Source organism: Urocitellus parryii, chromosome 4 (genome assembly GCF_045843805.1).
Source record: "Urocitellus parryii isolate mUroPar1 chromosome 4, mUroPar1.hap1, whole genome shotgun sequence".
Classification (NCBI taxonomy): Eukaryota; Metazoa; Chordata; class Mammalia; order Rodentia; family Sciuridae; genus Urocitellus; species Urocitellus parryii.
In genome coordinates, this window is record NC_135534.1 from 211,384,632 (window position 1) to 211,409,575 (window position 24,944).

Here is a 24,944-nt window from a genome sequence, read left to right on the forward strand (position 1 = left end):
TTTGATTGGCATTGCATTGAACCTATAGAGAACTTTTGGTAATATCGCCATTTTGATGATGTTAGTTCTGCCTATCCATGAACAGGGTATATTTTTCCATCTTCTAAGATCTTCTTCTATTTCTCTCTTTAGGGTTTTGTAGTTTTCATTGTATAAGTCTTTTACCTCTTTTGTTAGGTTGATTCCCAGGTAATTTTTTTTTTTTTTTTTTGAGGATATTGTGAATGGGGTGTTTTTTCCTCATTTGCATTTCAGAAGTTTTGTTGCTGATATACAGGAATGCATTTGATTTATGCGTGTTGATTTTATATCCTGCCACTTTGCTGAATTTATTAATTCTAGTAGTTTCTTTGTAGACCCTTTTGGGTCTTCTAGGTATAGAATCATGTCATCTGCAAATAGTGATAATTTAAGTTCTTCTTTTCCTATTTTTATGCCTTTAATTTTTTTCGTCTGTCTAATTGCTCTGGCCAATGTTTCGAGGACTTTATTGAATAGAAGTGGTGATAGAGGGCATCCCTGTCTTGTTCCAGATTTTAGAGGGAATGCCTTCAATTTTTCTCCATTCAGAATGATGCTAGCCTGAGGCTTAGCATAGATAGCTTTTACAATGTTGAGGTAAGTTCCTGTTATTCCTAGTTTTTCTAGTGTTTTGAACATAAAGGGATGCTGTACTTTGTCGAATGCTTTTTCTGCGTCTATCGAGATGATCATATGGTTCTTATCTTTGAGTCTATTGATGTGGTGAATAACATTTATTGATTTCCGTATATTGAACCATCCTTGCATCCCAGGGATGAATCCTAGTTGATCTTGGTGCACAATTTTTTTTAATGTGTTTTTGTATCCGATTCGCCAGAATTTTGTTGAGGATTTTTGTATCTAGGTTCATTAGAGATATTGGTCTGTAGTTTTCTTTCTTTGAGGTGTCTTTGTCTGGTTTCGGAATCAGGGTGATGTTGGCCTCATAGAATGAATTTGGAAAGGCTCCCTCTTTTTCTATTTCCTGAAATAACTTGAAAAGTATTGGTTTTAATTCTTCTTTAAAGGTTTTTTAAAACTCCGCTGTATACCCATCCGGTCCTGGGCTTTTCTTGGTTAGTAGTCCTTTGATTGCTTCTTCTATTTCATCCATTGATATTGGTCTGTTCAAATTATGTGTATCCTCCTGATTCAGTCTGGGCAAATCATATGACTTAAGAAATTTATTGATGTCTTCACTATCTTCTATTTTATTGGAATACAGGGTTTCAAAATAATTTCTAATTGTCTTCTGTATTTCTGTAGCATCTGTTGTGATATTTCCATTTTCATCTCGTATGTTAGTAATTTGAGTTGTCTCTCTTCTTCTCTTTGTTAGCATGGCTAAGGGTCTGTCGATCTTATTTATTTTTTCAAAGAACCAACTTTTAGTTTTGTCAATTTTTTCAATAGTTTCTTTTGTTTCAATTTCGTTGATTTCCGCTCTGATTTTAATTATTTCTTGCCTTCTGCTATATTTGCTATTGTTTTGTTCTTTCTTTTCTAGGTCTTTGAGATGAAGTGTGAGCTCATTTATTTGTTGGTTTTTTTTCTTTTTTTGAGGAATGACCTCCAGGCAATGAATTGTCCTCTTAAAACTGCTTTCATTGTGTCCCATAGATTCCGATATGTTGTGTCTGTATTTTCATTTGTCTCTAAGAATTTTTTGATTTCCTCCTTTATGTCTTCTGTAACCCATTGATCATTCAGTAACATATTGTTCATTTTCCATGAGATGTAGGATTTTTCCTTTCTTCTTTTATCATTGATTTCCAGTTTCATTCCATTATGATCAGATAAAATGCATGGTATTATCTCCACCCCTTTATATTTACTGAGGGTTGCCCTATGGCATAATATATGGTCTATTTTTGAGAAGGATCCATGTGCTACTGAGAAAAAAGTATATCCACTTGATGGTGGTTGATATATTCTATATATGTCAGTTAAGTCTAGGTTATTGATTGTGATATTGAGTTCTATTGTTTCTTTATTCAACTTTTGTTTGGAGGATCTGTCCAATGGTGAGAGAGGAGTGTTGAAGTCACCCATAATTATTGTGTTGTTGTCTATTTGATTCTTGAACTTGAGGAGAGTTTGTTTTATGAATGTCGCAGCACCATTATTTGGTGCATAGATATTGATAATTGTTATGTCTTGTTGGTGAATGGTTCCTTTTAACAGTATATAATGTCCTTCCTTATCCCTTTTGATTAACTTAGTCTTGAAGTTGATTTTATTCGATATGAGGATGGCCACCTCTGCTTTCTTATGAGGACCGTGTGCGTGGTATGTTTTTTCCCAACCTTTCACCTTCAGTCTGTGTATGTCTTTTCCAATCAAATGTGTCTCCTGGAGGCAGCATATTGTTGGATTTGTTTTTTTAATCCATGATACCAGCCTATGTCGCTTTATTGGTGAGTTTAAGCCATTTATGTTTAGAGTTACTATTGATATATGATTTGTATTTCCAGCCATGTTTGATTGTTTATCTTTTTTTTTTTTTTTTAATTTGGTTTGTTTCTCCATGATTAGCTTTCCCCCTGCTCTCTGGCTTACTGGGGTACTTCCCACTGTTGGTTTTTGTTATTGTTTTTCATCCTGGTGTAGTGTTTTGCTCAAGATGCTTTGCAATGCTGGTTTTCTGGCTGCAAATTCTTTTAACTTTTATCTATCATGAAAGATTTTTATTTCGTTGTCGTACCTGAAGCTTAATTTTGCTGGGTACAAAATTCTTGGTTGGCATCCATTGTCTTTCAGAGTTTGAAATATGTTTTTTTTTTTTTTTTTTTTTTAAAGAGAGAGTAAGAGAGGAGAGAGAGAGAGAGAATTTTTAATATTTGTTCTCGGCGGACACAACATCTTTGTTGGTATGTGGTGCTGAGGATCGAACCCGGGCCGCACGCATGCCAGGCGAGCGCGCTACCGCTTGAGCCACATCCCCAGCCCTTGAAATATGTTGTTCCAGGATCTTCTCGCTTTCAGCGTCTGTGATGAAAAATCCGTTGTTAACCTTAGTGGTTTACCCCTGAATATAATCTGCCTCCTTTCTCTTGAAGCTTTTAATATTTTCTCTTTGTTCTGTATATTGGATATCTTCATAACAATGTGTCTTGGCTTTGGTCTACTGTGATTTTGTGTGCTCGGTGTCCTGTATGCATCTACAATTTGTACATCCATTTCTTTTTTTATGTCTGGAAAGTTTTCTATAATTATTTCATTCAACAGGTTGTCCATTCCCTTGGTTTGAACCTCTATGCCTTCCTCTATCCTGATGACTCTTAAGTTTGGTTTTTTTATGTTATCCCATATCCCTTGGATGTTTTTCTTGTGATTTTTTATCAGCCTTCCTGAGTTGGCTAGACTCTTTTCAAGATGATATATTTTGTCTTTATTATCTGACGTTCTGGCTTCTACTTGCTCCACTCTGTTGGTGATACTCTCAATTGAGTTTTTAATTTGGGTTATAGTTTCCTTCATTTCTAAAATTACTGTTTGATTTTTTTTAATGATCTCTATCTCCTGATAAAGATGCTTATTTGCTTCCTTTATTTGCTTGTGTATTTCATTTTCAATGAGTTCTTTCATTGTTTGAATTTGCTGTCTCATATCCTCTCTAAGATTCCATTCCATTCCATCTTTAGTTCTTTATTTGGCCATTTTTCTGATGCCTCTAGGTCCTCCTGTATATTTAGGCTGTCCTGCATTGTTTGTACTCCTTTTCTTCCTTGCTTTTTCATGTTGCCTATGTTACTTCTTGGTCTGTTTGACTGCTCAGTTACTGTTTACTCCTATAAATTTATTTGGTTTTGTGTGTCTCTGGGGTCTCTCTTTTGTGATGGGAGACTATGACTAGAGATGATGAGTTTTGTTGCACTTTAATGTAGATTCATTCGTTTCCTAAACTGTGTACGGATTCTGATGGCATATAGCGGTCTGCGGTTTGGTCTTGGGACTTATATTTTGGTCGAATGATGTGATGGTATTGAGGTTAGTATCTCTTGGCAACCTTGGGAGGTTGCTCTACTGACGAGGGATATTAACAGGAGAATGGTCTGGAGTATTTGGGGGAACTTAAGGTTTTGGTAGCACTATATAACGCCTCGGAACATTGACCTATACTTATTTAGTAAATTACACATAAACAGCGTCGTATTGCTTGGGAGGAAAGGTATTAGTAGGGAAGGGAAGAAGTCACTAAAGAGAATGAGAGTAAACAGAATTCAAGGAAAGGGGAATAAGGAAATTGAAAAGAAATGAAAAGACAAAAGAAAAAAATAGAGACTAAAAAACAAAAAAATTTAAAAAAATCAAAAAAAGTGATAGTAAAAAATAAATAAATAATACCAAAAGTATTTTTAAAAATTAAAAAAGAAAAAAAATTCAAATTAAATTAAAAAAAATTTAAAAATGCATTTAGAGTTTGATTAACTTCTCTTCTAGTAGGTGGAGCTGTGCCCACCAGGCCAAGCTTCTCCTCTCAGTGCGCGGGAACCAATCATTGTGCAGCAGCTCCTCCTCCCCGACTGCGCGGGTCTCCACTCCTGGGTGTCTCGGGCTGTTTCTTGTGTCTAGTCACCTCGCCACTGGCCCCGTTCACAGGTGACGCTCACCACAGTACTGGCTACACGCCAGGTCTGCTGCTCACGGGAGCCGTATCTTCTTGAACAACTGGGCACCCTATCCCTGCTTGCCAATCCCTCAGCCCCTAAGGTTGTGGAGATTGGGGCTGAGAGCCTTCGGCGTATTTTGCTTGCCCTCCGGTAGCCACGCCCCCAGGAGCTGGTGCATGAGATCTCAGTTGTCTGCGCTGGTGGAAGTGGTAGCCCCGGGGTTCCAGCACTGCGGGTCCCGCGCCACTCCTGAATCCCTCGGTCTGACTGTTGCGCTCACGGGAGAGCTGGGAGGGGCCCTTGGGGTTTCCACGCTGTGTGGAGGGTGGGGCTAAGGGATTATACACCTGTCGCCGTTGGTATCAATGAAGTTATCTCCTCCGCCGCTTTCTGTTGACGTCAGATCTCTGCCATGTTGGTATCCCATGCGAATGGGATACCTTTGCCGGGTGATCAAAGCAATGGGTGGGCCCTGACCGGCCCTCTCAAGCCCCATCTCAATCCTGTTGCCACTGCCTATGAAGGCTCGGATGGTATTTACCTCCACAGTATTCAGCAGGACCCTGACCGAGAAGCAGTTTCCGCGGGTTCTTTAGCACTGAGCTTGAGCAGTTTGTCTGCCAGACACAGGCAAACGGCAGCCTGAAATTACCTGTTCTATAGCTGAATGAGCTGCGATCAGTCGAAAACAGGGGATGGTGATGTCAGCTCTCCAAGATGGTGGCCGCTGGCTTCCTTGGTGGTCTGGCTGGTGTGGAGAACCGAACTGGACCGCTTCCTTCCCCCGTCTCAAACCCAGAATTCAGCACTGAGCACAGTGAGGGCACAGCCAGCCAGAGCCGGCAGAATCGGCAGCGCTGTATCTTTGCGTTGCTAGCTCGTCGTTTCCCGGTGCGCCACAGTCTCTAGCAGCGGGGCAATTTGGTGAATAAGCAGCTCGCGTTTGAGCCCCAGTAACTGATCCTCGGGCGATGGAAATCCTTCCTCGAGTTTTTGGAGCACCCCAATTTTGCTGGAAATTCCTAACAAGATAGCTTTTAGCCGTTCTAACTTGTCATTCTCCCGCACAGTGATGCGGTACACGGGGGTGATGCACTCCCTTTGCCGCCATCTTCCCTCTCCAGGAAGGGCTCTCTTGCAGGGAACACACCCCTGTCCTCACCACCCCACCTCTTAAAAGTTCTGCCACCTCCTACTTGTGCCACTTTGAGGAGCAGGCCTATAATATAATATATAATATAAGGGCCTTGGGGCATTCAGGACTGAGCATAGCACTGCCTCAGGCCTATGTGCTTGGGGTTTCATTGGGTCTGGAGTTGGGGTGCTGGTGGCTTTTTCCATGAAGTGGAAGGGTTGATTAGCTCTCTAACTTGTGTGTTTATAGTGGGACCTTTTGTTTAGCAGCTAGAACTGATTTTTTTTTTTTTTTGGAACCCAGGACCTCAAGCACTGTACTCTATACTCCAGCGCCCCCATCCCACCCGGCCCCCGCCCCAGTGCCCCTTTAAGCTTTTGAGATAGGGTTTTGCTGTGCTGCCTAGGGTAGCCTCAGATTTGTGATCCTCCTGCCTCAGCCTCCCCAGTGTCTGGGATTGTAGGTGCTGCCACCATGCCTAGCTGATTCTGTGACTTAAAGTTGGATAGGTTCTGGAGGCCATCAGCACAGTGAAGATGCCCAGGGCACGCATTGCTCACTCTGGAGTTCTCCACCTGCACCCAGGCCCATTGATCTCTGCTTGGCCTTCTTGGTGTGTTCGTGGCCCTTGCTGGTTTTCTGTCGGGCTCTGTTGGGCCTTTTAGACTGTACTGCTTTTCTTTTAAGTGCCCACCTGAGTGTGGTTGGTGCATCTGTTCTGAGGCTCACCCTTATGCCACGTGGGGTGGCTCCTTGCTGCCTAAAGCATCCTCCTTATGCAAAGTCTGTTTGCTGCCCTTTCTTGGTGGACACACCGTGGTCTTTGACGTTTGACTGTCACAGGGCTGTGGTGAACATATGCACCTTTACTCGAGGGAATACCTGGAAGTACAGGACCGGGTTTACCTATAGGTATGCTGTTGTCCAAAGTGGCTTGCCTCTGTGGCGTGTGAGGGTTCTGACTGTAGCTTTCTCTCCAGCACTTAGTGCCTCAGTCTCTTTAGTTCTAGCCTTAAAGTAACTGTGTGGTAGTGTCTCATAGTGGCTTCAATCTTCATTTAATTTCATTTAATTTTCATTTCTGTATTGACTAATGATAATCATCTTTGTGGACTTATTTTCTGAAGAGTCTGCTAAGATCTTTAGCTATTTATTTGTTTATTTATTTATTTATTTATTTATTTGGTGGATGATTTTCTTGTTCTTGAATCTCCAGATTTTTTTTTTAATATTCTGGAAACAAAGTCTTTATCAGATATGCTTTATGGCTACGTCTTTGGAAGTTTTAGAATTGCTACAGAGCCCAGTTTATTTTTGTGCGTATATGTGGATTCTGCTTTGGAATTCTGTTTATGAAACCATTGTGCAGTTGAAGATACTAAGACCCTGAAGATCTTACCCCATGTTTTGGGCAGCAGCCTTATGGTTGTAGGCTTTAGGTCTGTGGGCTATTTTGAGTTTTTTTGTTTTTGTTTTTTTTGTGGGGAGAGGTGGTGGTTAAACTCAGGGGCACTTGGCCACTGAGCCACATCCCAAGCCCTATTTTTTGTTTTATTTAGAGACAGGGTCTCACTGAGTTGCTTAGTGCCTCGCCATTGCTGAGGCTGGCTTTGAACTTGTAATTATCCTGCCTCAGCCTCCCGAGCCGCTGGGATTTACAGGTGTGTGTCACTACATCCAGCTTGAGTTGATTTTTATGTGTGACATGAGGTGTGGGTCAAAGGTCTACCAGTCTATTGGGAAGAAAGTTGCCCTTTTTCTGTAGAATTAATTTTGCATGTTTGTCAGAAGCCTGTTGTCTATGTGCACGAGTTGACCCGCCTGTCCCTAGCTGGTGTCTGCCTGGGTCCTGATGGGAGACTTGGCAAAAGAGCCTTGTCCTCTCTTGTCACTTCCTCCCGAGCTTTGTTCCCCTCTTCCCTGCATTTTCTGTCTCTTGCCCTAACATCAGGGGCTTTTCCACGCCTGCTGGCTTCCAGGAGTATATGTCCTGCCTTTTGGCCTGGTTGGTGGTTGCTAGCTGTTCCTCCGCTGTTAGACCTGTTTCCCCGACACTGCTGCTCCTGCCAGTCTCACACCTGCCACATTTCTTGTAGTGTAGGCTGGCTAGTGATGGGTTCCTGCATACGCTCATCCCTGCACAGCCCCTACCTGGCCCTCATGTTTTGAAAGGTGCTTTGGTGGTCAGAGTCCTAGTCTCATTTTTCTCTCAATGATGTGTACATTGCTTCCTGCAGTTTTGACTGCTTTGAACGTGCTTCCTGGTCTCTTGTGTATAACAGATTCTTTCCTTTCTGGCTACTCTTGAGCTTTTATGACATGCTTTGGTGTTGTCTCTGTGTCTGCATAGGGTTATTGAGTGTTTTGGGTTTTTTTGGTACAGAGGTTCTCTTCCACTTAACCACATCCCCAGACTTCTTTTTATTTTTATTTGGAGACAAGTTTCCACTAAGTTCCCAGGCTGGCCTCGAACTTGATATCCTCCTGCCTCAGGCTCCTGAGTACTGAGATTACAGGCATGCACCCCCACCCTTGGCTCTTAGATTTTGGATCTGTGGATTTAGGGTTTTGTCAAATTTGTAAATTATATGGTTGTCTTTTCTTTAGTTGCATCTTTGCCCACCACCTTTCCCAGAGTTCTAGATACATGCATATTAGACTGTGTGAAATACCCCACAGTCCGTGGATGCTCTTGTTAGTTTTTTAAAATTATTTTTCACTCTGTACCTCAGCCTGGCTAGTTTTATCAGTATGTCTTCCAACTCACTTCTCTTCTGTGATGCAGTCATGCTGTTACATTCTTTCAGATGTGGTGGTTTTCAACCCTAAAGGTTCTTTGGATTCTTGAGGCACTTGTAGCAAGTCTTCCCTGCACCTCTGATTATGTGTTCCACTGGCTTCCTGGTGGCCATGTCTGCCAGTCCAACAGCCATGGCCGTCCTGGTGTGGTTGGCAGCTTATGATTCTTGCTTCTCTGTGAATCTCGTAACCTGTTTTTTATAGACATCAGGGTATTGGGATCCTTGTCCCCCCATGGAACTCCTGAGCTCTGCTCTAGGGTAGCTGCTGGCCTGGGTCAGTCTGATGGTATGGGGTTTGGCCAGGGTGGTAAATAGCTCTGGAGCAGCTCTCAGTGCAGGGGTGATGCTGTCCCAGTAACTGAGGCAGGCCTTCCTGCATCCTCCAGTCTCTGGCGTGTGGATGGACAGTACTTCTCACCTGCCTGGGGGATAGGCCCGGCAGGTAAGGCACAGGTCTCCAGAGCCTCTTCCAGAGCTCTCTCTCCCGTATCCTGAGCTCCAGGGGCTCTGCCTGGTCCCATCCATGTGTAGCTGAGATCTGGGCAGCTCCAGTGCTATCACCTGGTCCACAGAAGAAAGCAGTGTCATCGCCCTCTGAACCAGAGGTTGGAGCAGTCCCACAAGAGGAGGGTCATGGATGATTGGAAGTTCTCAAAAGTGAAATTCTGGTTACAGAGTCATAAATCATTCTGATAAAGGAAAGAGAAGCCCCTGAGGAAACAGGATTTTGAGTTCAGGATTTGTGGGGAGATGGAAACCAGAAGAACACCAGAGGGTCAGAAGGCCACTAAGATTAACAATCAGAAAAGAACCTTGACACACTAAGGTTTTCAGAAAACACTGAGGTCAAGGAAAAGACATTCATTTTTAGTTTTTCCTTGGGAAGCAGAGGCAACAATGAAGCCCATGCTCAGGGCAGTCAGCGCTTGGCAGGGAGGGTGGCAAGACGACGATACTACCCCTGTTCTGCTTTCTTCTTTCGTAATGTGCACTGAGCTGAAAAGCCTTGACTCTTGCACACTGGATAGGAGATTGTCCACTTGTCTGAGAGCACCCTAGTGTTACAGATGAGCTGGACGCAGCTCTGAATCTGCCTGTGGGATTCTGTGCTGAGCCTGCGGCTGCCCCTGTAACTAAGTGGATGGTTGGCTTGACTCTGGCCACTGGGGAAATTGCCAGAGTGAGCTCCACCCAGGCTGTGCTGCTAGAGTGGGAACCACTTCAGGTCAGTCTACGTTTACATCCTACAACCAGCAGTTGGCGTGTTTGGCCTTCAGAAATCATTCAGTAAAAGAAGCGGATGGCCTCTGTTGCTTACAGCAGGCGCCTATCTCCGTATCCGGTGGGTCTCCAGTAGCTCGAGCTGTGCCCAAAACATAAGCGACTGGGTGCCCATCACCAAGGAGTAAGGCCCACTCAAAGCTGGCAGAGTTGACAGCACTGGTGGAGGGCCATGCTAGCGCCATGCATCGCCAACAATGATGTCACAGGAGACCACCTCCCCACCCCCCACCCTGTTTCGTGGCAAGACAAACCTGCAGAACAAAGAGCACAAGTTGAAGGAAGTGTTCCCACTGTGGTGACAGTCAGGGGCTGTGCCTTACAGAGCTTCAAGGAGGGCATGCTGCTAAAGGCCCACCAAGACGCTGGCAAACTGGTGACCAATCAGCATGAGATATTCGTGGACTAGGAGGTGGAGCAGATTCTCTGAGGGTGGGTCCCTCAGCAGGCAGGGGTACTACTTGGTGGGAAGAAGGAATCTGGGCAGCTGAGGTTTGGGGGATGTGATTGACCTTTTAAAAAACTTGTTAATTTGGGCTGGGGATGTGGCTCAAGTGGTAGCGCACTAGCCTGGTATGTATGCTATAATTCTATCGTGAGGCACTGGGTTCGATTCTCAGCACCACATAAAAATAAAGATATTGTGTCCACCTAAAACTAAAGCATGAAATATTAAAAAAGAAAAAAACCTGTTAAGTTGCTGGTTGTTCAAAAATGACTGCTATAGAGAAGGAAAATGGAAAGGAGGGAGTGGTTTCAACCTGAAAGAGACACTGGGACTCCAGGACGAAGGATTGAGACCACGACAGAGGTCCGGGAAGGGATTTAGGAGAGGGAGCGGGTTTGGGTATGCCTGGAAATGGCTGGGCAGGAATGGGACCTCACAGAGGACAGGCTGGAGGGGAGGGGAGGGGAGGAGGCAGAGCAAGGGGAGGTCAACAGAGGCAGACCTCAGAGGAAGGGGGGGTGTGGGGTGGCAGCACAGCGTGCCTCCAACAGTTGAAGAAGACTTATTCATGATGGGAGAAAAAACAGGATAGAGGGCATTAGCACCACACTGGAGAGGAAAATGAAGTGGGTGGCAGTGCACTGGACAGTAGGTACCAGCAATGTCCCCAGGCCCTCTGGGTGGGGCTGCAGAGCTCAGCTGAGGTGGGGGTGGTGGGGTGTGGGTGTCACCTCCCACAGAGCTGCATTTTGTCCAGCTGGAGATATCATTGTTGATGTTTTTAGCTATCTGATAGGGCTCAACATTTTCTCCTATTTATGTTTTTTTTTTGGTTTTTTTTTTTTTTTTTTTTTGTCTTTCTCTTCTGTAAGCTCTTTATCATGGTAATACCTTTTTTTTGTTTTTCCCACAATTATGCTCTAAGAAACTTACCATTATTAATTGTAAAATAATTATAAATTATCTGTTTTACATGTAGCACAAATACTTTTCCATGTTTTATTTAAACATTTTTTTTTAAGCTGGGTGCGGCGGTATGTATGCTATAATTCTAGCAGCTTCAGAGGCTGAGGCAGGAGGATCACAGGTTTCAGACCAGCCTTAGCAGATCAGTGAAGCCCTAAGCAACTTTGTGAAACTCTGTCTCTAAATAAAAATGGCTGGTAATGTGGCTCAGTGATAATACACTGCTGGGTTCAATCCCCTGACACCCCCTGTCCCCACAAAATTAAAGTAGTTTTCAAGGTAATTTTTAAATTAAATAGTTTTGTTGTTTTCATATCTTAAACGAGCATTAGTCCTGTGAAACTATTTAGCTATTTGGGAAAGTGTCAGTTTTTGAAAATAGAAGAGTGTCCCACTGGTTATGTAAATGATATGTGGCATTTAAGGTAGTATAATTCTGGTTGGGTGTCCCCGCCCCCATGCCCCATTTTAAAAATACTCTTTTTGGGGGAGGGGAAGCATTGCAGTACTAGGGATTGAACTCAGGGGCAATGGACCACTGATCCACATTCCCAGCCCTATTTTGTATTTAATTTAGAGACAGCATCTCACTGAGTTGCTTAGTGCCTCACTTTTGCTGAGGCTGGCTTTGAACTTGAGATCTTCTTGTCTCAGCCTCACGAGCCGCTGGAATTACAAGCATGCACTATGCTACAATTTTGACTTTTAAAATAGGAAGAAAGGGTGCTGTGGAGTTCAGGTAGGAAACTGCTCTCTGGACTGTGAGGCCCTTCTTCAGGCCCGAAAGCAGAGGGGTTGCTATCACCTGGTCTCAGCACCTTGCACCTGGCCAGGAGTGTCGTTCACGGGGCTCTCACTGTGTCTCTGCCCAGGAGGAAAACATCTGTCTGCACTGGGCTGCATTCTCGGGTTGTGTGGACATAGCTGAGATACTCCTGGCTGCCAAGTGTGACCTGCACGCTGTGAACATCCACGGAGACTCACCCCTGCACATCGCTGCCAGGGAGAATCGCTACGACTGTGTCGTGTAAGTGTGTTGCTGTCCTCAGCCCTGAGGGCTGCTCAGTGGTCATGTCCATACCAGGTCTGACACCAGTGCAGCCCTCTGTTCTTGGTGGTGGACAAGTATCCTTGGGGTCTTGCAGGAAAAGGAGCATATTTCCCAGTCCCCTCTGAGATCAGCTGTGGCATGTTTCTGGCTTAGGGAGTGTTGTCCTGTAGAATCCCAAATTCTTAGTTTGAACCTTGGGCTGAATCTTAGACCTAACACTCCTACCAGGAAGCAGTGTGGGGACAGTTGTTCTCCAAGTGAGGCCCTCAGAGGCTTTTGGGTGTCCCATCCCAAGAGCAGGGTTCCCTGTAGACGAGGCTAGAGCTGTGAGTAGAGCCTATATTGGCTGCCCACGGCCCTCTTTAAACACACCCTGTTCTGGTGGGGTCCTGGGTGGAGTCTTTGCTTCGGGGGAAGGAGGGAACGTGTGACTGCTGCCTCACTTGAAGTGCTGTGCCCAAGGTGAGGTTGTGGCCCCATCAGTGGGGTCACACTCTGGCTGCCCACCCTGCTCAGGGCCAGAACAGAGTCTTCTCCCCGTCATCTCTCCCCTTATCCTTGCGGATAAATCTGAAATAAAAATCACTGGCCATCCTAGTTCTTGCACACCCTTCCTGCAACCACTGGGTGTGGGGCAGAGTGAGGCCTGGTGCCCTAGGCTGTATGTGTGGAGGGTGTGGCAAGGTGGACCCTGCTCTGTTCCTAGCCAGTAGACTCATTTGGTAAATCTCATCTTTGTCTCTTATAAATTCAGATTTGGATGTTTTGTTGGCTTACGTTTTTCCTTTTAGCCTCTTTCTTTCTCGGGATTCAGATGTCACCTTAAAAAACAAGGAAGGAGAAACACCCCTGCAGTGCGCGAGCCTTGACTCGCAGGTGTGGAGCGCGCTGCAGACCAGCAAGGCTCTGCGGGACTCGGCCCCTGACAGGCCCGCCCCTGTCGAGAAGACGGTGAGCAGGTGAGGAGGCCCCAGAGCCAGCAGCTCTGTGGGCACTTTTGACCTTTGGGTGCAGGCCCCGCTGGGCAGAGCTCCTGATGGCCCCCTTTCCCCGGCAGAGACATTGCTCGAGGCTATGAGCGCATCCCCATCCCCTGTGTCAACGCTGTGGACAGCGAGCCCTGCCCCACCAACTACAAGTATGTCTCCCAGAACTGCGTGACCTCCCCCATGAGCATCGACAGGAACATCACTCACTTGCAGGTTGGTGGGGAGGGACACTGGACAGACCAGGAGCGGGGGCCTCGGGAGCCTGGGCTCTGGGTTTTCTTCCCACTCTCAGCAGAGGGCTGCAGTGGCATGGCGGTAGTTTTGTATCAGTTACCTCCCACAAAGGAGGTGGAGGGCAGAAGAAGATTCTTCCAGAAAAAGGATCCTGAGTCCTACGCTGGAGGCCGCGGGGCCCGCCTCTTAGGCTTTGCTGGTCCAGAGCAGGGCCAAGCATTCCCCAGCCCATGGTTGCTCCGGGTGCTGGTGCTGCCTGGTCCTTGGGTCAGGAAGGAGAGGAGTCCCATGCAGAGCCTTGGAGGCACCCTTGGCCCCCAGCTCCCACTGCAGGGTGCAGTCTAACAAGTGTCTGTGGGGTTGTGCAGGCCACCAGGTAGTTGTGACTTGCAGTCTTTTCCTTTTATGGCTGAAATCAGACCTTCTCAAAGGCTGTCCTTGTGGCTTTGTTTGTGGGTAGCCCCACCACCCTCCTGGGGTGTTGGTTCTCGGCCTCAGGTGAGAGACTGTGGGCCCTGACTCGTCTTCCTGTGGATTCTGGCCTTTAACTCCTTGGGGGCTGTGCCTCATTGACCTCCCCTTCCTCTCCTCAAGCACTCAGTGACTTTCTTAGTGTCCCAAGTGTCCTTTCTGGCTCTCCTGAAAAAGACTATATCAGACAAAGGGTAATTTTGACAATTTGCAACACATGTGACCATGACTATACTGGGAGAAAGAGTAGGGGGCCAAGTCTGCCCGTGTCTGATGGTGCCTTGCTACTCTCATCCCCAGTACTGCGTGTGCATAGATGACTGCTCCTCCAGTACCTGCATGTGTGGCCAGCTCAGCATGCGCTGCTGGTATGATAAGGTGAGGATTGTTCCTTTGCTGCAGATGTGCTTGCAGGGTAAGTTCTGCTGGAGGAGGGGCACAAAAACACGTCACTTCCTGTTCCAAGACTGTCCCAGCAACTTGGGGAGTGGGAGCCAGAGGTGAGCTGGTGTGCATAGGCGGAAGGAGGCCACAGGCTGGGAGGAGGGCTTTTCTGGAACTGGAGTTGGCCTGGCTCAGCCACAGGAGGAAACCTTTGTTGCAATGTCTGGTGAGCTCTGCCTTGTCCTTGCCAGTGTGAGTGGTGTGAGACACACAAAGGGATGGTACAGGCTGGGGCTGGGCTGGATGGAGGGAGCATCACTGGGCAGGGTGGCCAGGGCAGCCTTGGGCTTGGAAGTGACTGGCAGGTGCTGGCAGGAAAAGCCCAGTGAGGGACCCTGAGGGAAAAGCTAAGAAGAGAAAAGTTCAAAGGCCCAGGGTGCAGTTCAGGAACATAGTGGAAGGCTTGGTTTGGGAGTCCAGGGGTCACTGGTGGGAGGGGCTGGAGTGTTGGGTGAAGAAGCAGCAGGCTGAGAATGGGGACAGCAGAGTCTTTCCCAAGGGATCTTCAGAGGAGGAGGAAATTATGGAGCATGAAATGTGTTTTCTGAATGACAGGAGGTCACCAAGAGAGGGCTGGCAGAGCTGGCAGGTACCAGTAGATCTTGTCCTGGGGTGTGGTTCCTGCAGGGCATGGCAGCAGCAAGTACTCCAAGGGTAGTTGCAGCTGCTCAGAATACTCCAAAGGCTCAGGCATGTACACAACCCTTGTCTGGCTTGGGGTGTAGAAAGGGAGCAGGTGGTGGGGTCCCTAGATGCAGGGACTTTCAGAGCAGCAAGGTCAAGTGTACAGGAGTGTCCAGGAGGTGCCAACCACCTAAAGGAAATGGGGACCCCCATGCTGTAGCCCTGGACTGACTGAGAAGGCAGGAGGGCAGGGAGGACCGTGGACTAGCAGGGACCAGGTGAGCTCCTTGAAGCCTCCACAGCCACTCAGCTCCTGGCGGGGCTCTGCTCCAAACCCTTGGTGTAGAGCTTTACCCCATGTTCCCCAGCAGGTGTTTCAGAGTTTGACTAGAAATCATGGGTTTTATGTCCATTTGAGGCCACACTGGACACTCTATAAAAATGCATTTGTATCCACCCTTTTGGAAAGAAAAGCAATTGATTCGCTAAGCCCTCATGGCTGCTGTCTGTCCATAGGACGGCCGACTCCTGCCAGAGTTCAACATGGCTGAGCCTCCCTTGATCTTCGAGTGCAACCACGCCTGCTCCTGCTGGAGGAACTGCCGCAACCGTGTCGTGCAGAACGGTCTCAGGTGGGAGACCTGTGGGTGCCTAGTCACCCTGGACTAGAATGTGTGGGTATGGGTGGAGTGATGTCTTGTGCTCTAGAAAGGGTGCAGCCTGTGATGGGCAGCCGTGCACCACTCAGACTCGGCTAGAGAGGAAGGTGGTGTTGGGCATGGCGCTGAAGGCAGAGGCGGTGATGCAGCCTGAGTTCCCATGCCCTTCTTCAATGGGACGGACTTCATCCTAACAGCACTCTTGCTGCCTTCTGTGCTCACCCACTGTGTCTGTGGCAGCCAGTGGTGACGTCTGATGGCAGCTAGTCTGCAGGCTTCTTCCTCGTCACTCAAGCCTTCTGTTCTACGAGCCTGCCCAGGTTTGGGTCTGACATCAGTAACTGTGGCCTGTGTTGGAGTGCAGACAGAGTGCTGGTGGCTAGCCTGCTCTTCTCTGTCCTCCAGGGACAGCACAGTCCTGCCATTTCCCCTGGACCCATGAATGGGCCAACAGGATGTGTGTGGCTCTGAGGGGTCCTCAAAACTGGGGGAGACTCCCCAAGCATGGTCTGCTTCAGTGCCCAAGACTCTGAGGAGCTTACTTGGCTCCTTCTGATGCCACTGCCTGGGTGGCCAACAGCATAGCATCCCGTTCCCCGGAAGTAGGGCTTTCATGCATGAGCATCTTTGATCCCCACGCCACCCAGAGGACTAGGCAGCCACAGTGAGGAAGTTGCCGCACAGGCAGGGCCGCTGCACTCCGCGCCTTGGCAATAGGCCCAATCTGTGCTCCCAGCTTCCTGGGTGTGAGCTACTGCCGGCCATATGCAGAGCTGTATGGTTCTCAGATAAGAAACCAGGGCTTTCCTCTTCATCTACTCCTGCCATTCACTGCAGAACTTGCTGAGCTGAGTTTGAGTGCAGGGCACATGTCCATCTCCCCTCTCCCTGTTTTCCAGGGCAAGGCTCCAGCTCTATCGGACACAGGACATGGGCTGGGGCGTGCGGTCCCTGCAGGACATCCCATTGGGCACCTTTGTCTGCGAGTAAGTGGGTCCGGGGTCACTCAAGTCTGCTGGCTACATGAGTCATTTCTGGGACACCTGCATGTCTGTACTCCAGGAAAAACTCTCAGAGCAGGCGCATCCAGTCGCTTGGGAGTGGGTTGCAGCAGAAGCCCTGGTCACACTCGCCTTCCAAGCAGCAGCTCACTGTCTGCCACTGGTCATTGCCCACACTCTTTGCCTGTAGTCATGCTCTGCCTCAGGAATGACCACAGAAGCTTGTTCATGGGGCCGTGGGCGCACTGTCCCCTCTCTTCATTGCAGGTATGTCGGGGAGCTGATCTCAGATTCGGAAGCCGATGTTCGGGAAGAAGACTCTTACCTCTTCGACCTAGACAACAAGGTGATGTGCTGTGAGGGGCTGGGCATGAGGAGCTGGCTGCAACCCTGAAATGTGGGTGTGAGCTCTGGTTCTGTGCCGCTGGCCCTGGAGACAGACCTGCTGAGCCCTGGACAGGGAATGAACTCCTGAGGGGGAGCCCAGCTCATGCTGCAGGCCACTCTCCTCACACCCCACTGCACCTCTAGAGCCTGAGATGGAGGGGCCATGTGCTTGACAGGCAGAGGGACAGAAGGGAACTGCACTGTAGATGGAAGGCCTGGGCCAGAATGCCAGCAGGCGCATCCCTCGTTCACTGGGGGTATGCCGAGCTGAGGAACTGTGCTGGGGACTGTCGAGGCCTCCGCCGTTTTGCTGGCTCACAAACCCACTACATCCCTTCAAATGGCTCAAAGTGCTGGAGCACTTTGCTGGTTGAGCCTTTGACTTGCTCCTCCCGGAGCTCCTGAGTCTGGAAGTGGTCTCCTAGAACACTCCGGAGATGCCGAGCCAGCACCGGTCGTTGGGGACGTGAGGTTTTCTCACCTTTGACAGTAGCCACCAGACCACAGAAACAGTATAGTCCCTGCAAATGAGTGTCTCCACAGCTACCCTCGACCCTAGGTTGTGGTCCCCACAGTCCTCTCCTGGGAGGTCCAGCACCGTGGAACAACATGCTCCCCTAGAGAGGCTGGGTACTGGGGTTCTGGCTCTCTGATGTCTGCGTGTGCAGGGATGCCAGGCCTGAGCGAGGGCAGCTTGTGTGCTGCTGGCAGGCGTCCGGTGCCATGGGTAATGTGACTTATAGGGGACTTCTCCTGGGAACTGTGGCTAGTGCTCCTTCTGTTGATTGGTGGTGCCTGTCCTGGTGGACGCTGTGTCTCTTCTGGGTGCCACAGGCCTCCTTCCTGTGTGGCTTTCTTGCCTCCTTGCTATGCCCTCAGCAAGTTTGGTCCTTGTTCCTATTGGGGTCTGACTTACCAGTCTTCTCCTGTATGCCTGTTTGGCTTTTGTGATACCCTAGTTAGAATGTGAACCCAAGTGGGTCTGGAAGTCACACTTGAGCCCTCACATTTGGGTCCATGCCCCATGGACTTGGTCAGCTCAGGTTTTATTTTCCGCCTGGATGCCTGTCTCTTGCACCCTGGCTGGGAGACCACCCTCCCTGCTGTAGTGACTGTTACCACAGCTCAAGTGTCCCCAGTGCCTGGGCTTGCCCACCCAAGTCTCAGGTACTGATTTCCACATGTACTGGAGCCCTCGACGAGGGCCTTGGTCTTCATCATTTCATGTAGGTTTTGAAATCAGCTTGAAACTCCCGTGGGATTCACTGGGGGTATGCCGAGCTGAGGAACTGTGCTGGGAGCTGTTGAGGGATTCACCATTTTGCTGGCTCACAAGCACACTGAATCCCTTCGAGTGGCTCAGGCAACTCTGGTGCACCCTGGGTTTCTGTGGTCTGATGTTGGGTCTTCTGTGGAGCTTCCCTTAATCAAATGGATTTTTGCTTTTCCCTTTGGGTTACCTTTTAAGTCTGTTTCAGCTGTACTAAGTGCACATGCTGGTACAGCCACAGCCAAGAGGAGATGTCCACCACCTGAGTCCCCACAACTGCTCACCCTGCCCGCCTTCCCTGAAGGTGAGCTTTTCCTGCGTTAGGATGTCCAGTGAGGGGTCTGTGTCTGCCTGTGTCATGCCAGCCACACCACAGTGGCTGCCTGCTTCTCTGACTCAGCAGCTTGTGCTTGCACATGGCCCCGTTGTTTCCAGCTCTCTGTTGGGAACTACCTGCTGTGAATTGAAGCCATCCAGGGTGTGAGTTTTCATTTCTCTTGGTAAACACCTGGGAGTGGAGTCACCAGGTCATGTGGTAAAAGTACATTTTACCTTAAAAGAAACTGCTGGTTTTCCAAGGTGGTTATTCCACTTGTGTTCCCACCAGCAACAGAGGAGAGTTCTAGGCATTGTCGTTTTAATTTGCATTTCCTGGGTGGTTGACAGTATTGAACACATTTTCCTGTGCTTATTAGATGTTCTTAGATCTTATTTTTGTGAAGTAGCTTTAAACATGTGGCCTGTTTGGGTTGGACTGCTTGTCTTCTTGGGTTGTGAGGTCTCTTTGCATCTTCTGACCCCTGAGCACACCAGTGCCTCCCAGGCCCCTGCTCCGCTGGGAGCAGACCCCACTGTGTCCACCTGAGCACCACTGTCTCAGGGCCCGAGTGTGTCAGCATCTCAAGTGCCCTGCCTAGATCCTGCCCCACCTGTGCCCCTTCTCACCTGCTTTGGGCCTTTGCTCCAGCTTTACCCTGTTCACAGGGCCCTGGGGGTATGGGCCCTAAGCTGCCTTCTGTGGCTTATCTGCCACAGACCTAGCTGGAGGGTTTCTTGACCAGATAAACTTAGGAAGAGCTGCACCAGTGTCTGAGGACCCTGTTGAAGACCTCCTTGAGACTGGCAACAGAAGCCTCTACAGTAGGAATGTGTGAAGGAGGGCGTGGCCCTCACTGTCTCTGTTGTGGGAGGGACTCTAGCTGATTGGGCTAGGCAGGTCTGGAAGGGCTGCTAGCTTCAACACCGGGACCTGAGGCTCAAGAGTGGCCCTTGGTCTCTGGGAGACCTGCATCGTGCACCTCTGCCTCTGAAGGTCTATGAGCTACATGCTGATGGGTGGCCATTGTGTGCTCCAAGGGCTATGCACACCAGCTTGCTGTCCTTTGGGGGTGTCTCTGGGGTTCTGAGCTCACTGGAGATTCTTTTCAGATGTGAGAGTGTGCTGTGGGCTACCATGGATGCCACTGAAGCCTGGAGATGCTTGGTGCAGAGTGGGGCAGTTCCTGGGGTGAGAGGAGGGTTGCTTTAAAGCTCTGTGTGTCATCTCTGGGCCTGTAGTTCTGGACAGAAGCACCAAAAGAGAGCAACAACCAGGGGACCCCGCCTGGGCTCCAGTCCTGCGGGAAGCACCTTCCCCTCTGGCGGCTGGGCGATGGGTGTGCAGATGGGCACCCTGTGTTTCCAGTGGGCGAAAGCGAGTCCCAGCAGTGTGGTCAGTGGTGAGCACCAGCCAGGCATCTGTGCAGAGGCAGCTGCTCTTCAACAAGGAGAGGGCTGTCCCATGACCATGCTGTGCCCTGCCAGGTCTCACACATGTGTGCCGGCTCCCTTGGTCCCTGCCCCAGTGCTTCCTGCCAACTGGGAGGATGGGCTGGAGTTCAGTGGCAGTTTGTCAGAGGTACTGTGTTCTTCTGTTTCCGTCTAGGGGGCTGGGTTCATTGTTTCTGTTCAGCAAAGAATTGAAGAACAAGCCACAGAGATAGCAAACAAGCAGAAGGTTTATTCAAAAAGCACCAGTGACAGACTTCTCCAAAGAGAAGGGACCCCCAAGCTGGGAGTCCAATGGGGGAGTTTTGGCCTGTTCTTTTTATGGTCTCTGGAATTTCCTTCTTTCATCAACTCCTCTCCTGTCCCCGTTCCCCTGGCTATTCATTGGTGTTCCCTGTGTCCACACATCTGCTTTAGTTTCTCTATTGGGTCCCCTGCTTGTGTCCACGAGCACTTATGCCAAGCAGGAAGTTGACCTCTTTGGAAGACCCTCTCCATGCTCCTTTGGCCTGGCCCTGCCCTGATGACTTCACTCACCATCTTGCCCTTGCCGCCTCTGCCCATCCACATCTTCCTCACTTCAGCGGGTCCTGGAAGGAAGTTTGTGGCACCCGATTCCTGTCCTCTGGATGGGAATGGTCCTCCCCTTCCCCTTCCACCTGACGTCTCTGTACCATGGAGATTCTGAGCTGTGTTTCATGGGGCTTCTGTCATGTCACCCCTTGTACATTTGTTAAATGAAATGCTTCTTTATAAAAAAACAAACCTTAGCTTCCGAGTCACCCTAGTGGGAGGGGGCAGGAAGCCTCACACTGGCCATTTAGCTGCCTGTTCCAAGGTAAGGAGGTGGCATAAAAACTACGGGTTGCAAAGCAAGTTTGGTCTTTTTATTTCGTCTGGGTCGAGTGGCCCTGTGGACTGTGGATTTTCTCTGCTCAGTGTGCTCTGACCAGTTACAGCCATTCTTTGTCTCCTGTGCTCCTGCTTTCTGGCACCCACCAGGCTGCTCCGTCCAGCCCATCTACACCTGGAGCCAGCCCTTTGCCCAGGGCGTCGCCTTCCTTTCTGGAGAATGACTTTCAGACCCATTGCTGTTAGGGTGCATTGCTAGACCCTCTATTCAGAGGCCAGCGATGAAGGAACCGGGGTTTTGCTGGTTCTCAGCGATGTTTCCAGTCCATGTTTTGAGGCAGGGCTTTTACCCAGCTGGTTTGATTTCATCCTTGTGAAAATCTTGTTTGCTGGGAATTCTGGTTTTAGGTCCTCATTGGCATCCAGTGGCAGTAGGCACAGATGACTGTTGGATGTGCTGGCTACCTCTGTGGTGGGGCCTTTGGGTACCCTCCACTCAGGACACATGAAGTATTGTGTTTCGCTTCTCGGTGGTTGTCACCAGTGAGATTTCATTTCGGTTCATTTATGTTTTGGAATTATGATTTTTAATCTCACAGAAGATTTCATACTTTAAAATTAGAGTAGTATGTTGCTTCTGTCCATGTCCTTAGTACTCCTGTGCCTGCTGCCTGAGTCTGGGAGCTCAGAGACCACAGGGGCTCTGGTGCAGTACTTGGCATCTGGTGAGGGCCATGGCCTGGTGCCTCATCAGCACCCCCACTTGTTGTTTCCCTGTGCAGAGAGGCAGCAGCTCTGGAGCCCCTTTCCTCGGGTGTGGTCCCTCCAGGGCTGCCTCAGGACCTGGCCACCTCCCGACATGTTCTTGGGCAGTGTGAAGGACATGGAGATATTCTGACCACAGCAGCTGTCCTCTGCTACCAGTAACCATTTGTAGAACTGTGACAGTGCAGGCACAGTCCTTCTCACACAAGGAGTGGTACAGTGTGTGTGTGTGTGTGTGTGTGTGTGTGTGTGTGTGTGTCTCTCTGTGTCTCTGTCACCCTCTCTGCCTGTCCTGCACCACAGGGTCAGCGTGCTGTCAGGACGGGACATGCAGCTCTCAGCCTTTTCACCCAGGGCATCGGGATTGAGGTTGGCTCTTGCTGGCTTTACAGAAGGCATTGAGGTGACTGACTGTGAAGAGACACTTGGTTTGACATTCACCGTCACCAGAGGGTCCCTGAAGCTGGTGGCCTGCTCGGTGGCCAGTTAACAGTGGTGGATTTTGATTAGAATCCACGCCTGATTCTTTTTATCATTTGCTTCTCTTCTGAGACCTCTGCTTCCTGAGTTGTCTTGTACTGGGAGCACCCTGGTTCTCCTGGTTGTGGGCAGCTGTCACCTCTGCACAGGGACACCCACCCCAGGGCAGGGTCTAGTTCCCCTGGGGTAGATCACATCAGGCTGTCCTCCTCCTGGTGTCCCATGGAGTGCATGCCTGAGCCTCTTGGGGCAGGCCCAGGTCATGGGTTGCTGTGTCTTTTGTTTTGGTGGTTGCTCCCACCGTGGCCTCTGAGGGCATCTGTTCTTGTGGGGAACTAGTCTGTGTCCACAACTCTGACTGTCCTGGAATCCAGGCTTCACCTCATCCCAGTGTTAAAACACTGGGGAGCTGTCTCCTGCCCTGTGCTTCCCTGTGGTTGATGTGGGTTTGGGCCTCTTAGCCTCTGTGAGTGCCATTGGGCCTCCCATGAATGCTAATGCAGATGTGACCAGGAGGCCAGGAGCAAACCTCTGGCACCAACCCTCTCCTCCACAGGACTCGGGTCTGTGCACATGTCTCCTCAGCACATCTCCTCCTGGTTGTGCTCTTCTGAGCTGGCTGTTCCCTGACATGCTGATGCTCCTCTGCTGTGTGGTGTCCGTACCACAAGCTCAGCTGTTCAGGCTGTCGTGTTCTGGTGGTGCAGGCTGGGTACACAGCAAGGGTGGTCACAGCCTCTCCTGGAAGCACCTGGGGTCTGTCCAGCCTGGGCAGCTCCATGCAATCCTATAGGACAGTGCCTGGGCCCTTGCTGCTGTTGACCTGGGTCTCCTGTGTTCCTCACTATGCAGCCTCTGTTTAGGCAGCAGCAGCATCTCTCAGTCTGGATCCCTAGGTGGAAAACTCTGCATCTGAAGGGCTCCTGGGTCGGTGCGGTTCACCCAGTCTCCGTCCTACTGTGATGCCAGATGAGTCTGTGGGCTGCCTGGAGCCCTGGTCCTCTCTGCCCTCAAGTTAGCAAGAAGCCCTCTTTCTGTGTCCTGGCATAGGTCTATACAGAGGCCCTGCCCTGCCCTGCCCTGCCCTTCCACGTCTCTGCGTTGTTGCCATAGCCCTCAGGAGAAGATCCCTTGAGTGTCCTGGGGCTGAGGGCACTCCTGGGCGCCACTGCTGGGCTGCGGCCTCCGCGACTATCTTGCTTTCTCGCCCCTAGGATGGCGAGGTATACTGCATTGACGCACGGTTCTACGGGAACGTCAGCCGGTTCATAAACCACCACTGCGAGCCCAACCTCGTGCCCGTTCGCGTCTTCATGTCTCACCAGGACCTGCGGTTTCCCAGGATCGCCTTCTTCAGCACCCGCCTGATCCAGGCTGGAGAACAGCTGGGGTACGTAGGGTCTCCCAGGTGCAGCAGGAGGGGCGGGTGTGGGCATTGCTTCCTGGTCACGCATGTGCTGCCAGAGTGGGGTGCTCTCTGACCATCAGAGCCTGGATGGGACAGTCTGGGGAGGGCAGCCTGCCTGACCACCTGGGTCTGGCTGTAGAGGTGCTGAGTTCTGCTCCCCCAGGTTTGACTACGGGGAACGCTTCTGGGACATCAAGGGCAAGCTCTTCAGCTGCCGCTGTGGCTCCCCCAAGTGCCGGCACTCGAGTGCAGCCCTGGCCCAGCGGCAGGCCAGTGCCTCTCAGGAGGCCCAGGAGAACGGTCTGCCAGACACCAGCTCCGCGGCTGCCACTGACCCCCTATGAGATGCAGCAGGGCCAGCGGGAGGCTGGAGATCAGATTCTGATGGACTGCAGTTAGGAGGCGATGCAGAGGGACCAGGGGTGCAGACCCCCCAGCAGTGCTCCAGACCTGGGGCAACCTGGCCTGTTGCTCAGGCTGGGGCACACTTTGGACTGTGTGCCTCACAAGACGCTGGGGCTCCACATGGCGTGACCTTGTGAGTTCCCCGTGGTGGTTTGTCTTTGCGACGTTCCTCGTTTCTTCCTCTGATCTCTGAGGTCCTCACTCCACCACTGGGTTGGTTTTTTTCTCCAGTCCAGCCCAGACTCCTGTGTGGCACCCGCCCAAACCGCCATCACCCACAGCTGCTCCGTTAGACCTGCCTACCCTCTCCCTATGTGGCTGGTGCCTGCTCCCAGGTGCCGCAGGGAGAACCCTCCCTTCTGTCACAGCCTGGACGAGGTCAGGCAGAAAACGTGGGTCTGCTTTTTAAAGAAATCCTATATCTAGTCCTATGTATCAAAACTCTAACTGGCGCTTCTTTGTGAGGAAGCAGTTGGTGCAGATGGACCTGCACCCGCCCAGCCAGGCCTTGAGGCTGGCCCCCTCTGATGATCTGAAGCCACCTGCGATGACGTCGAGTCAGCTGATTTGCTTCCTACCCTTATCGAACACAAGGACAGACAAAGAATAAACACAACACAGACAACGGTGCTGAACCTGGTGTGGTTTCTACTCACCACCTGAAAATAAACTATCAACTGTAAAAAGAGAACAAAGTGATTTTAGAATAAAATGCAGGAAAAACTTTTTTAAAACGTTAGTCTTGTAGTTGAATAAATTTGCCGTCGCCTTTTGTGTGGCGGCCTGGCAGGTCATGTACTTTTTTTGGCATATACCTTTCTAAATACTGTAACTAGTGCAGCAACCGTGGGTTTTTTTGTGTGACTCTTCTA

The 24,944-nt window shown here is 49.7% G+C and overlaps 1 protein-coding gene across 8 annotated transcripts in view; it reads left to right on the top strand.

Annotated features, from left to right (window-relative positions):
• Positions 1-24,944, top strand: part of Ehmt1 (euchromatic histone lysine methyltransferase 1) — a 155,433-nt gene that overhangs the window by 130,390 nt on the left and 99 nt on the right. For all 8 annotated transcript variants that reach the window (XM_026415212.2, XM_026415210.2, XM_026415207.2 and 5 more), the window contains 9 exons: positions 12,138-12,292; positions 13,108-13,275; positions 13,374-13,518; positions 14,311-14,388; positions 15,595-15,710; positions 16,637-16,723; positions 17,006-17,084; positions 23,474-23,649; positions 23,831-24,944. The exon at positions 23,831-24,944 is cut by the window's right edge and continues 99 nt beyond it. In XM_026415212.2, coding sequence (XP_026270997.2) covers positions 12,138-12,292; positions 13,108-13,275; positions 13,374-13,518; positions 14,311-14,388; positions 15,595-15,710; positions 16,637-16,723; positions 17,006-17,084; positions 23,474-23,649; positions 23,831-24,011 — 1,185 coding nt within the window. In that variant the 3' untranslated portion in view covers positions 24,012-24,944. The remainder of the gene's footprint in view (positions 1-12,137; positions 12,293-13,107; positions 13,276-13,373; positions 13,519-14,310; positions 14,389-15,594; positions 15,711-16,636; positions 16,724-17,005; positions 17,085-23,473; positions 23,650-23,830) is intronic.